The following is a 19,060-nucleotide window of genomic DNA, read 5'->3' as shown; positions in this document are numbered from 1 at the left end:
AGTTTAGAATGATCAGAGTAAACGTTTTTAGGAAAAGATACTCAACTTTAAAGCAGTGTTGACCCTTGATTACAGCAATCCCTTATGCTACAGAGCTATTGCTACCTGGCTTCCTAAAGACTGTGCTACAAATATCCCCTGTGCCACATTAGCTTCAGTTTCATTCTCTCCTGCCCTGCATTAGCAGTATCTTGCCAGCTCCAAGGACCATTCAACTGTATCACATCTGCATTCCTTTATCTACCAATTGTTGGTTTGCCAAACACAGTACAAGCTGCAGTTGATTCCAGGCTAAACATTCACCAATTAGATAGATAAAAGGTACATAACTATTGGGCAAATGTACAAGTAGAACCAGTAACCATTTCGTTTCTCTCCGTGAAGTTTTAACATGTTAGAAGGTCTCCTTTCTACTTGGCTCCAGTCTTCCTGAAAGTTGTAGGTGCTTGGTATCTCTATCCCTGTTAATCTTGACTGAAACTGACCAAACACCACAAGCAGACCTGATGACACAGATCGATTATGTAAGCCTTACCTTCTTGGTAAACAGCACTGTTATTTAATAAGAAGTAATAATTTAAACTATGTTTAAAATTAGCAATAATCACTACTAAATAAGAAAGAATAAAAGTAACAAAGCCAGGACCTAGTTTACATAAATATCTTCACCTTTTTACTTTAAAAAGGAAAACCTGCTCATGCTACTATTTAATCAAAAAAAGCAAGATATTTAGAACCTATTAGCTTACTCCATAATATTAAAAAACAAGGATAAACAACTGATGTAGAACAATGTGAAAGTTCTTACTGTCCAGTGAAATGGCAAATACCAGTTCCAGGTTACTTTCTGCACAAGATATTTTTCTTTTAATATTCTATATTGTTAAAGAACACAGACTTTCATTTATCATTTTTTGTAATGTGTTTTATAATTCAGGTCTAACCTGCAACAGGAGAGGTATAAAGGTTTCTATCTCCAGAATCTGAGCAGACTCTTCCATTAAGATGTTGTCATACTGAGAAAGAAAAAGAGATGTCCATCAATCAAGTAATACGAATTAATGCTGGTATTCAGACTACAAAAAGCAAGCATCAATTATTCACTTGGTTTTTCATGGGTGGGACAGCTACAGCAGGATTTTACCTTATAGGCAAAATATGAGCATTACTGAAAAGCACTGTCAGAGGGTGAAATCCTGCTACATCAATGGCAGATCTATCCATACCAATCAGGGCTTATATCTAGAAGGAATCCATGACCGAACTACATGACGTGCTTCCCATATGCCATAATCCATCTGCAAGAGAAAACCTTTCTGCAGTGGAGCAAACTAATTTGGTATCTTTGCACTGAAGCAGAAAAGGAGCACTTTCATGATTCCATACAGTGCATTATAGGAGAAAAGTAATACTGAAAGAATTACAGGTGGCGGGCTTAACACTGCAAAGTGAAAACTGCATTGCATCATAGTTCTTTCTCCTCAAATTGTTAATCTTTTTAGGAAAATAAAGTTATAAAGGCCATGGCTTTTTTTCCCAATTCTGCCTTTACTACTCAGTCACTGCAATTCATCATCTAATATGGCTAAACTAATTTCTTCTTAAATACACATGCACTATTAAGCAGTTCTGTACACACAACAACTTAAAAGTGATCTAATCTCTTACCTACAGAAGTCAAATTTTTCTTCAGTAAAAGCAGAAATTGAAACATACTGCTAAAAACTCAAAATAATCTAGTTGCCTAGATTTAGGACAGATAAAGTTTATACAAGGCGGGGGTGGGGGAAATAAACCCAAAAAACAATTAGTGTAGTAACACTAGTATAATCATTACTTTGAAACCTAATTCAACCAGGTCATGTCGTTTCAGAGCAGCATGAGTACAAGTCATGGCAATGATTTTTGCTTCTTTCACCAACAGGTATTTGGATCTATCCAGGCCACTGCGAAGAAGTTCAAATGCTCTAAATTCCTACAAAGGAGAAAAGAAAATCTTGAAAGTATAATACAAAAAATTATTGCTTAAAGAATGTGTTCACTCAAACTGTCTGGTCCCCTTCTTAATATAATCAGGCAAGATGAAGGTATCTATTGTTAACAATCCCATCTGAATAACTTTTTTATGCTAAACCTGGAAACAGTATTAAAAAAAATATATATTTAAAAAAACACATCAAAGAATTCTGCAACCTGTGTGCATATATAAATTTGCAGACAATTATTCAATCAATTCTGAGGAACCCTTTCAGAATCCCCTAAAATTTTGGTTTACTATATATTCTTCTTTCCTACTTTACTGCATCATATCTTCACATCAAATTCAGTATTAAAAAGACCAACATAGTTAATGTGACCAAATGATACACAGATCACCTTTATCCTAACTTCTAAAAGCCTCTCAAGCAATTCTGGGAAAAACAGAAGACAATCTAAGTTACTTTTAGGTTATCTGATTAAAGGCAATTCACTGTAAATACAAAGACCCCATGAGAATCAGAGGAGCAGTGACAGGTGCATCAAACCTCGTAACCTAATCAGTGAAAATGGAACACACAGAATGGCTGCTTCCTAAAACTTAAATAAAACAGATTAGACCCTTGTCCCTCAGCTGGACAGGGGAGAGAAAATGTAATGAAAAGCTCATGGGTCAAGATAAGGACAGGGAGAGATGACTCACCAATTATTGTCATAGGCAAAACAGACTTGACTTGGGGAAATTAGTTTAATTCATTATCAATCAGAGTAGGATAATGAGAAATAAACCCAGATCTTAAAAACACCTTCCCCCCCAACCCCTCCCTTCTTCCTGGGCTCAAATTTACTCCCAATTTTCTCTACCTCCTCTCCCCAAGTGGCACAGGGGGATGGGGAATAGGGGTTGTGGTCAGGTCATCTCTGCCACTCCTTCTTCCTCAGGGGAAGGACTCCTCACACTCTTCTCCTGTTCCAGTTTGGGGTCCCTCCCATGGGAGACAGTTCTCCATGAACTTCTCCAACGTGAGTCCTTCCCACACACTTAAGTTCTTCACTAACTGCTCCAGTGTGGGTCCCTTCCCCAGGGTGCAGTCCCTCAGGCACAGACTGCACCAGCCATGGGCTTCCCACGGGGTCACAGCCTCCTTCAGGCATCCCCCTGCTCCAGTGTGGGGTCCCTCCCCAGGCTGCAGGTGTATCTCTGCTCCTCCATTACCCTCCATGGCTGCAGGGGCACAGCTGCCTCACCATGGTCTGCACCAGGGGCTGCAGGGGAATCTCTGCTCCGGTGCCTGGAACACCTCCTCCACTCCTTCTGCACTGACCTTGGCATCTGCAGAGTTGTTTCTCTCTCATATTCTCACTCCTCATTCTGTCTGCAGGTTGTTGCACAGTTTTTCTCCCTCCTTCTTAAATGTTATCCCAGAGGCGCTACCACTGTTACTGATGGGCTCAGCCTTGGCCTGCACTGGGTCCATCTTGGATCTGGCTGGCATTGGCTTTCTCATAGGGGAAGCTTCCAGCAGCTTCCCACAGAAGCCACCCCTAGAACCTTGCTGCTACCAAAACCTTGCCATGCAAACCCAATACACATGTCCATATTACTCAAAAGGTGGAAATTCTCACCTGAATGCCTCACAAGCTAATCAAGCTGCCTAGAGCTATATCCTCCTTTTAGGAGGTAGGGCAAAGGAGAATTTTGGAACTGTGTCAAGTTTTTAATGGGATTAGCCAGATCCACTTACCTTTAATAGCTCCATGTCTTACCTCAAGCTGAGTGAATATTTTCTTAACATGTCTAAAACATCCTTCAGCAATTTCCATATCTTCTTCATAGGATTTGCCTTTGAAAATCGGTTGAGGAGCATTTGCAAAATACTGGTGAAAAGGAAAGAAACTGGAGACATCTTTAACATCTGGCAATTTTCCACCTTTAACTTTCACTTTGCTGATATACTCCTCCCATCGAGACATTACCTATGGCAAACAAAAGAGTCATATTGACATGCTTTTATACCATAAAGTCATTGGCAAGGTGTAGTCTTGCACACATAGTATTAAAAAAAATTATCATAAAAGCAAAGTACATCTAAGATTAGCATTTGACCTTGCATCAGGACATTTTTGAAGGTGTGGTGGGTTGACCTTGTCTGGCTGCCAGACTCCCACCCAGTTATCTCTCACTCCCCCTCCTCAAAAGGACAGGGGAGAAAATAGGATGGAAAAGCTTACGGGTTGAGATAAAGACAGGGAGATCACTCAGGAAGTTCCATCAAAGGCAAAACAGACTTGACTTGGCAAAAATTAATTTCATTTATTGCTGAATAAAAATAGAGTACGATGCTGAGAAACAAAGACAAAACCAAAACCATCTTTTTTTCTCCACCCCCTCCTTCTTCTCAGGCTTAATTTCATTCCTTCATTACCACTCTTCTACCTCCCCCCCACCCTGAGCAGTGCAGGAGGAACGGGGCTTGTCATTCAAGTTCATAACACCACATCTCTTCCATGCCTGCCTCCCCACACTTCTCCCCTGTTCTGTCATGGGCTTTCCACAGGCTGCAGTTTCCTTCAGGGCATGTCCACCTGCTCCAGCATGGGGTCTTCCATGGGCTGCAGTGTGGATATCTGCTCTGACACAGTCCTTCATGGGCTGCAGGGGGACAAACCTACTTCACCGTGGTCCTCTCCATGAGCTATGGGGCAATCTCTGCTCTGGTGTCTGGAGCACCTTCTGCCCCTCATTTTCCTTCTGACCTTGGTGTGTGGGGTTGTTTCGCACACTTCCTTCTCTGCCTCCAGCTACTGCACAGCGGTTTTTGACCTCTTGTCAAAGATGTTTTCACACAGGCGCCACCAGTGCCACTGATGGGCTCAGCTTTGGCCAGTGGTGGGTCCACGGGAGCTGGCTGTGTCCAGCACAGGGCAGCCCGTGGCCTCTTCTTAGGCCGCCCCTGCAGCCCCCCTGTTACCAAAACCTTGACGCATGAACTCAATGCAGAAGCAAATCTCTTGATTATCTCCACTCACAGTACTTTCATTTAAATACCAAGTGGGATTCCTTTGGGAGGAAATTGAACCAGAAGATGAGCTCCAGCAGTGCTCCTAGCACTCTGACACCTAACATCCATTTAACGTTTAGGCCTACACTACAGATAGCCCAGAGTAACTTCTTTAAACACATACACAATGGATGCATTTGTTCCTAAGTACCACTCTACAAGTCTGTTTAAACCACATCAATTGCTAACGTAGACCATGTCACTGAAAAATACATGGAAGCGAAATGAGGATCTACAATATACAGAAAATCACTGTTTTGTATAGTATGCATCCGATTTCACACTGGCATTCAACGCCATAAAAGCTTTCTAACAGGACCACCAAGTGGCTGCTCTAATGCTTGCCCAGAATGTAAAGCAGCCTACAGCTTTTCCTATCTGAAACAGAAACTTCAGGTTAGAATCTTTGCCAGCAGTCATGAAGAGCAGCAATGCCAGCCTTTCAATTGGTGAGTCACCAGGCAGGATTTAAAACAATAGCAATACAAGTAACTAATGTTGCAATTACAGCTTTAGCTGTTATTGTATTTGAACCACCAAAGAAAACGTGGGTTTTTTTTAGACTCAATTCTGAAAAATTAATTCCAATTTTTACAAAGTGTTTTATAAGATATTGAGGTCATACAGTTTCTGCACAAGTATTTTAGTCCTTACTTGGTATAAGAAAAAGTGGCCAGCTGTTTCACAAGTGTAAGAAACATCTCCTGGGACTCCAAGACTCTCTTGCAATCGCCCAACTTCTCGTAGAAGTTCAAGTCTTCGAGCCAGCACATAATTAACTCTTCCATACCTACAAAATTGATTAAATATAACATAATTTGTATACAAATGTATTTGATTCAAAACTGTTTTACCTAAGTATCATAATGAGAGATCACAAAAAAACCCAACACCCTCTAAACCTCCCTCCCCACAACTACCACCCGGTTCCAAAAAACAAAAAAACAACCGTTTGCTACACACCAACTGTTTTTATCAGTTGAGCCCTAATAATTTACAGAGTCATACAAGAGCCATTATTGCAGAAAAAGCTCATTTTATCCTGTTATTTCAACAAAAGCTTCATCAGTGTTAGTAAAACATTCTCATGATGTACCTGTGAAGCAGAAAAGCATTACTTCCAATGTGCTTTTTAGGAACACAAGCAAGTTATACAAGTCTATGGACCATCATAAATAGAACCTATACCCAAAGTTTCAGTACAATAAGGCTCACTTCCTTTGGCAATATACAAAACGTCCTGCAATAATACTTAGCCCACCATAACAGACAGGTCTGCATCCACACACAGGAAGTCCTGTATTCATAACTGCCTGTTGAATAACTTTTATGACTTTTATGATTAGCTTGTAACTTACTCCCTCAATTCTTCCTCCTCTTTACACAACTCAAGCCCAATTCTTTTCCCTTTATAAATCAATTTCCTTATACCATGCACCCCCCCTTCCCAAAAGCAGTAAAAGAAGAACAAAAATCACTTTTTCTAAAAAAAGAAAACAAATTAAAAAGTGATATAAAGGCGCTGAATTAAAGACATGAGAGGAACATGACACTTTCTTTTAAAAATGCATATGTTGTTAAAAGCTCAAATGTACATAAAAGCTAACTTTCAAGTTCTTATTAAACTTACTATTCAGAAACTATGCTTTCTGCACAGAAAAAAACCCTACATAATTCCTGGTAATCACCATGGATTCTACTGTCTTATTTAGAAGGGTGTGAGTCATTAAAACTGGGGATTTGAATTCACAATGAGACAACTGGATACGATATTGTTCACAACTGGAAAAAACAAGTTCCTCAGGAACTATGACAGTTGAGATTCTTGGAATACTAAATAGTTCGCCCTCCCAAACTTCCAGAACTCATAGCAGTGATGTCTCATATGTCTGGAGTTACCTTAAAAAAGAATCAAAATAGACAATGTAGAGTTTCTCAAAGAAAACTCCTTCTAATGATGGGCACTAACGTTCAAGGGGTATACTAAGCTGTGGATATTACTAAATAAATATCTGCCATAGCATCATTTCACTAAGATTTTGGCTATCAAATTTCTGTAATAATTTGACTACGTCAAAGCATTCAAATAAAAAAAAAAAACCCACAAGGTATTTTGCTAAATGAAACTCGACTATGCATATGCGGGTTGCTTCTAGTGACTATATATAATTTTTACTACAGCTTTGGAAGTCAAAGTATTGCTATAGTAATCCAGTACTGGACAGTTCAGTTATTTCCAGTGCATGACCCTTATACCCCTGCTTACGTTTATGAATGTGTGTAATCCTACTGACGTCAATTGGACTAACGTAACAAACATACAAATATTTACCAGAACAGGTTCTTAAGTCTCTGTACTGATACAGACTTTATAGCTTTCCTTATATTCCAAAGAATTAAAAGCAGAAAGTTTAATTTCATGTTTTTATTTATTAATGCAATATTCACCATGCCAGTAGAAGTGATATAATATTTGCATAAAAAAATTGCAACTGAAAAAACAATTATTCAACTTTCTCTCACTAAACAGAACAATTCTGTAAAGTGTATATGGACCCAGAATATAATGAACTACTTTTTTTGAAGCAGCTGAGTTTGTGAACAAGCAACTGCCTGATTCTGCCTTTGGATTCTCAAGAGAACACAGTTTCTTTACTGAATAAGAACCAAAATTATTTAACCCTGTATTGAAAACAAGTACACTTTGCATTACTGGAATTCAATAATATGAGAAAGGTAAAACTTGTCAAGCACAGCTCCTTGCTCATTTATACGGGAGGTAGAATGGATTCAACACATAACATCTTGCTATAATGTTTATGCAAGTGAGTTCACTGTTAGCACCTCCTTTCTCACCTGCTGAAATCCTTCTCCGTCTCTAATTCCTCTTCTCCATGACCCAGACGCAGGAGGTGACGCTCATCAATGTCTAGAGCCATGATTTTTTCAAACAGTTGGTTCAAGGCCTAAAGATTGACAAGAACAGGAGAAAAGGTAGTTTTCAAAAGTTCAGAGGCTCGTGCAGGGGAAAACTGAAGAATTACTGGTAAGCCAGCTAAGAAATGATGCCTATTTTGGTATAAATGGAAGCCAAAGCAAACATGAAATCAATACTGAAACTAGAGCTCTTAATCTTGACAACAGGGAAATTAGCCTACTAAAAGTCTTGTATTTGCATACTTTCTAAAACAATTAAATTTGATTTTACAGTTTTAAAACAACTTTAAAATTTGATTCTATCCCCTAGTTAATTTAGTTGATAAAGCTATGAGTTTATGAAATTGTCACGAGATGCACCTTTTGCAAACACTGATTTTGTTAGATGACTTTAAACCATTTAACTTCTACTGGACATTAGAAGAGTGTGGTCTAGTACTGACTGGCAGGTGCTGTGACTATTCCATACGGATAAACAGATTTTCCTGAGCTAAACTTCAAGGTTTGCTACATCTCCTGCCTTAAACTCTTCAATTCTCTAACAGCTTAATATCAACTATCCAGTTCAGGGCATTTCAAAGGAGTAAGTTTGTAAGCACTGGATCATCAAGTTATGAAACTAAGAACAAACATGAGCAAGCTCCATTTGTACTTCAAGGAGGCTGGAAGTCATGCAAACATGTTAAAGTACTGTGTTAAGGCATACAGAATGAACCCTGTGGAGATACAGTTTATTTCGTGAAGTACAATTTCAAGTTCATGTTCTCATATAAGTCTTGTTGGGCAAGAAGAGTCTCCTACCTGCCTCAAATTATTTCCTTCTTTTTCTCTCCAGTGGACATGCTCTCAACCCTCTCTCTCAACTTCACTACCTGTCCCACACTCATTGTAGACTGGCCTATATTATTGCAGATTGTAACTCCCCACCAGAACGAAGCCCCATCCACCATTCTTTAATCAACAGCCTAAATGCCTGATCTTGCTGTGGCAGAAAAAGATTAAATGTTTTCAAAGTGGTATGTTGATAACTGATATTGGATAGGCTCATTAGGGAGACCAGGAAACAGATAACCCTGCTTTCCAAACAAATCCTTCCAAATCAGATGAAGAGTTAGAGAAAGAATCTTTTATCATTATTATTCTTATTTTATATACGCTTGAGAATTAGCAGCTAGACTCCATCTCTTATGAATGGGAAGCAAGCATTCAGCTGAAGATGCCATGATACCTTTGTCATGCCTTCCCTTAAGCATGAAGCACAGGGCAACCAGCGTCCCAGAAAGATTGTTAGCAAAAATCTGGCAGGCAGGCAGTGTGAATGTGCAGCTCTAAGAACTGCACAGACACTTTTTTCCAAATGCTTCCTAATTTCTAATTTCTACCTTCAACCAGCTAAACATATTGAAAACTTCTGATAATAGCTCAGAACTACAAACTTGAAATTAAAATAATTAATTTCACATTATGAAACTGCCAAAACTGCACACAAACCAACTCAAGTTTTAATTATTAAGAGAAAACTGCAATCCCAAACCCACTGATCCCAACATCTGCTGTTCTTGATTTTAATTACAGAAAAGTTTCATACGTGACTGACACTTTACCTGATTAGAGTGGGTAACTATAAGAGTTCGCTGTTCTGGGAAATTATGATAAAGATTGGATATTATCTGGACTGCTACATCAGTTTTTCCAGTACCAGGTGGGCCCACTACCTAAAAACAAACAAACAAACAAAAAATTAAAACCAAACAAAAATCAACATACAATTTACCAGAATATTGCAAAATACAGAAATACGGCCAGTTGGGAAAAAAACAGAACAATCTCACGAGACACTGACTCCATACATTAATAAAAAATCTTCTGTTTCATGTACAATTGCTTGCTAGCTTCTGTGAACTTCAAGAACATGTACATACACCATGAACGACTTAGCCCAATGCTAAACCAGATTCCTGCCAAAGACAAATACGGTACTCCAGCAATTACTTGCTGGCTTTTGTGAACTTCAAGAACAAATACAATATATTGTGAGAGATTAAATCAGATTAGTCAGGCAGATTCCTGCCCAAAACAAATATGGTAATCCTGCATATAAAATACTATTCTGTTTTGCAACCCGTGAAAATGGACCTCAGAGAAAAAAGGCTGTTCGGGGAATTGGTGAAAAAAGCATCAATACGTATTATTGAAAAAGAATAAGGTGAGGCAGATATAAAGAACAGAAAAAAAATAGTCCATTCCTTTTATTTACTCAAAAATCTATAACTGACAAGACAGAAGTAATACTGACAAGTTAGGCTCAATTATACCAACAACATCCAAAAACTGACAATGGAGACATCCAAGTATTACAAAGCATCTCAAAGTAATCTGTTCAACATTAAGAAGCACAGAATAGAAAGTTCCATATGTAAAAGCACTCTTTATCACGGAGTGTAGTGATAGGATGAGGGGTAACAGTTTTAAACTGAAAGTAGATTTAGATTAGATATTAGGAAGAAATTTTTACTGAAAAGGCATATAATTCCACTGAAGTTTATTATATTTTCCTTTGTTTTTCCTTTATTTTTTCCTTCCATTTCTGTGTGGTAGCTACAGAGTGTATAGGGAGTGGTAAAACTCAAGGAGGCAGGGGAGCAGGAAGAGTATGGTACTAATGAACACCAATACAAAAACCTAAAAATTAGGATTACTGCCTATATAGAACAAGAACAAATTAGGAATATCAGAGAAAAGTCATTCAAATATTCCACTGAGTCACTACCAGGATAGACTGTGCTTCACTGGGAGACAGGTACTTGTAGTCACAGTCTAATTGAGAGTGGTAAACTTATAAAAGACCTTTGCAGAAATTCACTGATCAGAAATTGTTTTCATAACAAATCTACAGCTTTGGTTTGGTTTGTAACTTCTCAGTTCTAGAAGTCAGGAGGATATAAAGGATTGAGCATTACACTTCATAAGACAGCAGAAAAAAGCTCCCTAAAGACAACTCAGTGACTTTCATTTCCTTTAATGGAGTCAGATCAAACTAAAAAGGATGCACATAATTTAAAACAGCCAAAAGTGACAGATGTGGCAAAAGCTTTACAGTCTAAAACTAGCAATCCAACCACTGAAAAAGTAAATTCTGCTGTTATGGAAAGTCTTCAGCCACTGAAGCACAGTGTATGATTTTGTGAAGATGGGAGGACGTTGAACCTTTGTATGTTAATTTTTCATGTTTTTAAACTATTAATAGAAGTGACCTCAGCAAGGCTACATAAAAGGGCATTACTAGTATTTCACTGAACATACCTAAAGCCAGAATCAAATAAATAAGAGTATGAAATCCTTAAAAATGTTCTTACCATAGTTAGCTTTTTTTCATTCCTGCACGTATAGCTTCAATCTGAGTATGGGTAAATTGAATAGTATTGCTGTAACAAAGCAAAATAAGATCAGAGGATTGATAGATTTTGCCAACAGTTTTGATAAAAGTAATTGTTTTAACAAGTTTGATTTAAATTAATTGGCTATATGTTTCTCCAGAACTACATGCTTGCAAACTTTTATAAAAATTAAACCATCATGACAACTATCTTCTTTATAGAAATTACAATCTTGCAATTTCTAAGCAAGACAGTAGATCACATTGTCCACATGACAACAAATCACCCCATCTAAAAGACTGTCCGTCTTTAGTTATTATTTGCTGAGAACGCTGTAAAATTATTTAGGTATGATTCTCCTAATATTCAAGTCGTGACACAATACTAAAAAGACAGTATTTCTCATTGTTCTACAAGGGTATTTTTTAACAAAGAGAGGATGATACAATAGTTTGATTTAAATATAAAACAAAACAAACTCATATTCAAATCTTCTTTTGGTAATGAAATAAAAATGACATTTAATTTACAATCAACAATATTGGTTTTAAGTATTTCTGAAAATGAACTGCTATGCATGTGTTACCATTTGTAAATAAGTTCTCATCCATTTATTACCGTTTTGGCTGATTATATGGATATGGTCCCCTGTTTGGAATGACATGAGGCTCTACAATCAGTGTTTTAGCTTCTTCAGGTGTTTCTTCATTCCCATCCTCTTTTCTTTTCTTTCCTTTACCTCCCTTTATTGGGAAAGTTATCCTGTAACACATAATTTAAGACTATACTTCAACACGTTCACTATAATACCAGACTGTCTCAGAAGTTTATGCAGAAAGACTTTTTTGTCACCATTAAGACAAACTTTCAGACAACAGGGAAATGAGCTGCAGATGACAAAGTATTAATGAGGATAAGGAAAAGGAATAACAACTAAATTGATGAAGCTGATTTTAAGAAAGCATATTTGAAAAAAAGTATGTCAAAAGTGCTCTTTATATAGCTTGAAAAGCCAGAAGCAGTGCTGAGAGCCAGCTGGAAAAACACTGAAGGCAAACAGTTCATAAATGAAAATGGAAGGGACAAGAGCAAAGTTATAATAGAAAGCCACCGGTGCTGCCTGTTCAGCAGTAATAATTTTATTTTGTTCTAGAACTGATGTATGCTTTTTTCTTTTTTTTTACATAAGATATGTCAATGTTCTAAACTGCTCCAACACACGAAGCCTTTTATCCTCCCATTCCAATTTTTTATAGTCCCCTCTATCATATATTAGAATCATAAAATCATTAAGGTTGGAAAAGACCTCAAGGATCATCAAGTCCAACCCAACACCACCTAATCCACTAAACCATGTCCCTAAGCACCACAAGCAAGCTTCTCTACTTTAATTCAGAAACAAATCACGTTGGAGGAATTCTAATGGCTATCCAATTATCTTGAGACAACAATACAGACACCTTTAACAGCAATATCTTTTAGTCTCTTCACAGGACAAATGCTGCAGTAGGAAGAGCAACAGCTCTTCATAAAGAGGAGTATCTATTTTAATCTATGAACTGAAAATGAACACCAGTTCCTTAAGGGAAGTTGTGCGTAGTATCTTGTCTCGATACCTTCAGACTGTTTTCATATCGTTAGTGTTAGTGCCTTCTCCACATGTATTCTACATGCAGTGTTTCAAAAAAAGCACAGAAGATGACCTGTCTCTGCTTTTCAAGATTCAATTTAGCCATGATAAGAGCTGACTAGTGCAGGAGGAAAGCCATCTTTTCCCTCCCCACTCAAATCTCTTCCTTCAAAAGGAAACATATTTCAATTCTCATTAACTTGTAAGGGATAAAAAGATACATTTTCTTCAGTCCAGCTGAAGAAACTATTCTCGAACAGCTTGTACTGTGAAACTCAGCTGCCAAAGTCCAAGGAGGACCAGCAGGAGGAACACAACTTTCAAGTCTAAAAATGCGGAACAGTACCACTGAAACAAAGCATTTAGTAGTTACAAAGGCAGGCATCCTATTTCAGAAACCATGTCTAAAATAAAAACAGCAATATGGGATTTTAGACTTAATTTTTTTTTTGATTGAATGATGTTTCAAAAAGCTCAAATTTTAACTGACGTTGAAATTGCTGTTGTTAGCCTGCTTTGATGAGACATGTAAGGAAACTATGTAATTAAATATCTTTAGGCTGAACTTAAGGACGCTAGATACCATAACGCAAAAGTGAATACTACGTGTCTTGATTTGATCTCACACTGTTGCTTATCCCATATATTCAACAGGCTGATGCAATTTTGTACAGAATAGAGCAGAAGCTGGTCCTGAGCCTAACTGTAGTATAGCTACCTCCATTATTTAGCTATTTAAATCTTAATATTGACATATTTTCTTAAAAGAAAGAGCACCTCCCTTCAACCACTGAACTCAACTCCACCTGACAACACACTTAAGCAAGAATATCAGACAAGAAGCACTTGAAATTTTGAGATCACCTGAAGGGAGGTATTTGCATAGCTGGATTGTCAACAGTCACTTTAATACCGTATCCAGGAAAGCTAGCTTTTAAGTGATCAATGGACAGGAAAGTGTCATTAAAATCCAGCGTTGCAATCTGATTTGGCATTTTTGAGTAGTGTGCACTACTTGGGTCTCCATATCCAAGAATTATGTCATGCAGCCAGTCAGGAACCACACAATCTGTGTTCATCAAATTCCTAATAGTCTCCAGAACAGCCTGCAAATTAGAAAAAAAGAGAAAAAAAAAATACAATTGTAGGGATTGACTTTTTAAAAAAAAAAAAAGTGACATACTGAAAACTAATCAAGTTTATTCTAAGATGCTAGCATGTAACAGTCTTTAATTGACAGGTGTTTGGCTAGATTGAGTCAACATTTACAAACAGCGTATAAATGCAACAAAACACCAGTGACAAATAATTCTTAAACTAGCCTGTTAGTAAAGAGCTAGTAAAGAGAACCACAATTAGTAGTACAGTTTTCATTCCAGAACAGTCAGAGGAGGTAAAAAAAAAAGGCATGGTTCAAAATAACCTATAAACAAAGTGTCTGCTATGGCCCTAGCTTATGATCCTGGTTTTACAATGAGCGAACAATTCACATTTTAACAACAGCTACGCATATTCTGCTTGAGATTCTTCTCCAGGACGTTAATAAGGTTATCCTGTTTATACCAAAAATGCATTAAAACTTCTGCATGATTATAGTCCTGGTGCACATTGAGTTTCTATGTACGATTTTGGTGAGCACCTTCCTTGCTTCTTAACCCTTTCTTTCCCCACTTAAATTCACTAAGTTCCCAACATGTTTCCACATACATATTCTAAAAAATTTCAGCTTTGTGGATACTGATTGAGCTATCAATTTCTGGAAGCAGCAAATGGTAAGCCTTATGTCAGGCTTCTTGAAGACTATAGACACAGGGCATTTTAAAACAATTCCTCTTTACTTTGACCAGCACAAAAAATCACATTTAGTGTAATTCAGAACTGTATGGCAAATGAACGCCTCAGCCACCCTAAAGCCTAGATCAAGTTCTTACTGGAAATCTAGTAAATTAAAGAACACCCTCATGCAGCTTAAGGTTTCTCCTTCAACCCTATAGATTTCATCCCTGCTGCCAGCTAAAGTTTCCCTCTAAAAGCTTGCTCTTCACCCTCAAATTAATTTCTCTACTCATCTGTGGTTATGTCAGTATTTTCTCTCCTTTCCCCCTCCCATGAAAACACCAATGCTCCACACCCTGGGCTTGCACAAAGGTTGCGCATTTTAACTAAGAGGTAGTTGAACTTTAGTCTTCCTGTTAAAGGGCCACTTCAGTGACAACGACCTTACTTGAAACTTGGTATCAGGACATCATGCATCTGCTCATTTATGAAACCAGATCTTCCAACTTACCACACCACCAAACATGGCCACAAAGAGATGGCAAACATACTGTATCAGCAGTCCACAACAGGACATTATACAGACCTTTCAAATGCCAATTGTGTAAATATTAGTAAGCCAAAACAAAGTATGGAATTTTACTATAATAGTCTAAATTTACACATCCACCTCCAAAGCGTAGGATTCTCTGCCCTTTTCCTGATTGTGCTGTATCATTTAAGGAATCAAAGTATTGTGGTTTGCTTAAACAGTCAACCTCTATACAAGTTCGATTTTTCCCCTCTACTCAGCATTGGTGAGAGCATCTCTGGAATGCTGTGTCCACTGCTGGGCTCCTCAGGACAAGGGACACAGACATACTGGAGCGACCCCAGGAAAAGGCCACTAAGATGACTAAGGGGTTGGAGAATCTGTTATATGAGAGTCTGAGAGAGCTGGGATTGTTTAGTTTCAAGAAGAGAAGACTCAAGGGATGGTAGGGAATTTTATCAGCTTGTATAAAAAAAAAATAATGGGAGGAAGTCAGGACAATGGAACCAGGCTCCTCTCAGTAGTGCCCTGTCAAAGAAGAGGCAATGGACACTAATTGAGATAGAGGAAATGCCATTTAAATAGATGAAAAAGTTTTTACTGTATGGGTAATTGAACACTGGAACAGGTTGTCTAGACCAATTCCAACTGTACAAAGTCACAAGATCTTGAGCAACTTTCTCTAGTTGACTCTGCTTTAAGCAGGGCTTGGACTAAACCATCTCCAGAGGTCCCTCCAATCTCAACCATTCTGTGAATTTGTGATACTGTTCCTTCTAGTCTAACCACGTTGTGGATTCTGTAATAGCTCTGTAAAGTTATTAACTTAAAGACAATTTAACATTATAAAATTTACGACTGATGTTAAGTTATATGCTCTGTCCTTTCCTTATCTAAAACGGTGGTTTGATTGTTTACCAGTAGAATGGCTCCTCCTATTGCAAATTTAATTCTTTATGGGGAATTCAGGGAAATCATAGTAGGTCAGTCCTTATACAGGAACCTCTGGATAGTCAAGTTCATAGCTGTGGCAAGAAGTGAACCTGCATGAGATAATACAGCAGGCATACAAATATCACTGTCACACAAAATATACTCTCAGCTCAGCCTCATTTTATAAAAAAGTGGATGGCTCAAAGAATCTTACCTGATGCCTACAAACCACTCCAGAAACCTCCTCTCTCTTTGGCTCTCCAATGCACGTAGTGTATTTCTTCTTGCTCTTATGAATATTTTAGTATGTGACCTGCAGGACCAGCAAGGTCCTACACTTAACTTCTGATGCATGAAGGTCCTGCAATTACTTCAGAGGCCCAATATATATACTGATGGATGAGTCCTATATTAACTAAGAATATTTATATTTTTGTTGCAAATATAACAGGTTGCTCAAATATTTTATATTTGAGCAACCTGGTCTAGTGGAGGGTGTCCCTGCCCATGGCAGGGTCTTTGGAACTTGACGATCTTTAAGGTCCTTTCCAACCCAAACCATTCTATGATTCTATAAAACACGTGTTCCTGGCTTAAATATATATCAAGTATAGTACAATACATTTGTGCTAAGAAAAGCACAAATAAATGGGAAAATGTGTCTTCTTCAGGTAGTATTTATAAATTTAGATGACCAATTTCTCAGAGGGAAGTTTAAAAAATATGTCCCTAACAGCTAAGGTGCTGTTTTTACATCACAAAAACTTTGCTTCAGCTGTTCAAAAGTAACTTCTATACATATAAAAATAGTAAGATTAGTTCTGGCAAGAACTAACACTGCTGACCCATTGTAGTGATGTTGTAGTGCCACCTTCAGCAAACAAATGGTATTTGCACTTCCACTGCTGTCACATCTGCTTAATTTACTAACACTGCACAAGTGTTCTCTTGGTTTCTCTCCTACAAGCTCACCTTAAAGTTCAAGCTGCTTTCTATCTGCTCAATACACAGTAAACACCAATCACAGTGATACCCTGTATTCTTCTATCCTTCTATTAAGCTGAAGTAACTTAGAAAGATTTGCAGATGACATGGAAGGCCTGCACCCAAACTGGTAGCGATGTGATAAATCTTAATTGTCTTGAAAAACGAATGTATGAGATTTAATTAAAAACCAGCATAGAATGGTTTGCATTGTGATCTGCCTGTAAATTAGCTGCAAGCACACAGTACAAATTTGAAAGCTCCACTCACATCTAATAGCAATTCTGAGCAAACTTAAGTATTCACTGCAGCGCTCTCCCTCTGACCACACAAAGGTACACGCATATGCAAATAAAAAACATGTCTATAGTGTGGGAATGCCAACAGGGTTTGTCAGAAAATGCTTGTGCTTATAATGTAACATGAACCTGCCACAGACACACAACATTAACAATCAATTCTGTTGGTTTTTTTTTTTGTTTGTTTGCTTTTTGGTTTTTTTTGGTTAATGTTAAGTTATAAAGGACTCTCTATGAAAGTACTTCCAGTATACCAGTACTGGAAGTATACCATACCACAGTTGGATGGCACCAGAATGCTCTGTGCAGATCACAAGCTGCTGTTTCACACCAGAGGCATCCTTCCATATATAGAAAATAAAAAGTCAGTGTCTTCCTGTCTCCCTGTTTATCCATCTGCACAGAACTTCCTGCAGAATTATTTAAAATTAAAATCACTTAAACATTGCATCATTTTAAGGCACCAAAATAAAGGCAGTTTTTTGTTCCTGTTGCTTTTTCATAACGGAAAACTCGAGGAATATTAAAGAATCAAAGGTCTAAATGATCTAGGCAAAGAAACTGAATATGCACACAAGAAATTTTTTCAGTTATACAAATAATACACCTTCACAGTAAAAAAGGACAACAGTATCTTTTGGTGAATTAGGAAGTTGCCAGCAGGTCAAGGGAGGTGCGCCTTCTTGTCTGCTCAGCATTATAGAGGCTGAACCATAAAATGGTTTGGGTTAGAAGGGACCTTTAGAGGTCATCTAGTCCAACGCCCCTGCAATGAGCACAAACATCTTCAACTAGATCAGGTTGCTCAGAGCCCTGTCCAACCTGATCTTGAATGTTTCCAGGGATGGGGCATGTACCACCTCTCTGGGCAACCTGTTCCAGTGATTCACCGCCCTCGTCATGAAAGATGTCTTCCTTGTATCTAGTCTGAATTTATGCTCTTTCGGTTTGTTCTATCAGTACAGGCCCTATTAATAAGTCTCTCCCTATCTTTCTTATAAGCTCCCTTTAACTCTTGAAAGACCACAAAAAGGTCTTCTTGGAGCCTTCTCTTCTCCAGGCTGAACAAGCCCAAGTCTCTCAGCCTGTCCTCATAGGAGAGGTGCTCCATTTCTCTGATCATTTTTGTGGACCTCCTCTGGACCTATGTCCAACAGGTCCGTGTCTTTCCTGTGCTGAGGACTCCAGACCTGGATGACATAGTCCAGGTGGGGTCTCACAAGAGCAGAGCAGAGGGGAAGAATCTCCTCCCTCAACCTGCTGGTCACCTTTCTTTTGATGAGCCCAGGACACAGTTGGCTTTCTGGGCTGTGAGTGCACATTGCCAGTTGAAGTCCAGCTTTTCATCCACCAGTACTCCCAAATCCTTCTCAGCAGGGCTGCTCCCAATCCCTTTATCCCCCAGTCTGTACTGATATCAGGGGTTGCCCCAACCCATATGCAGGACCTTGCACTTGGCCTTGTTGAACTTCATGAGGTTCACATGGGCTGACTTCTCAAGCTTCTCCAGGTCCCTCTAAATGGCACCCTGTGCCTGAATCTGGAGCACTGTG

General features: G+C 38.3%; 1 protein-coding gene across 1 annotated transcript in view; it reads right to left on the bottom strand.

The window, feature by feature from the left end:
* AQR (aquarius intron-binding spliceosomal factor) overlaps window positions 1-19,060 on the bottom strand; it is a 58,253-nt gene that overhangs the window by 14,074 nt on the left and 25,119 nt on the right. Inside the window, 10 exon segments of the mRNA XM_010072642.1 lie at window positions 945-1,016; window positions 1,838-1,975; window positions 3,745-3,954; window positions 5,694-5,829; window positions 7,896-8,005; window positions 9,581-9,691; window positions 11,333-11,343; window positions 11,346-11,401; window positions 11,972-12,115; window positions 13,848-14,089. Of these exon segments, the coding sequence (XP_010070944.1) occupies window positions 945-1,016; window positions 1,838-1,975; window positions 3,745-3,954; window positions 5,694-5,829; window positions 7,896-8,005; window positions 9,581-9,691; window positions 11,333-11,343; window positions 11,346-11,401; window positions 11,972-12,115; window positions 13,848-14,089 (1,230 nt within the window).

Source organism: Pterocles gutturalis, unplaced genomic scaffold (assembly GCF_000699245.1).
Source record: "Pterocles gutturalis isolate BGI_N339 unplaced genomic scaffold, ASM69924v1 scaffold21707, whole genome shotgun sequence".
Classification (NCBI taxonomy): domain Eukaryota; kingdom Metazoa; phylum Chordata; class Aves; order Pterocliformes; family Pteroclidae; genus Pterocles; species Pterocles gutturalis.
The sequence above is the reverse complement of the archived record's forward strand: the minus strand, read 5'-3'. Positions and strand labels throughout refer to the sequence as shown.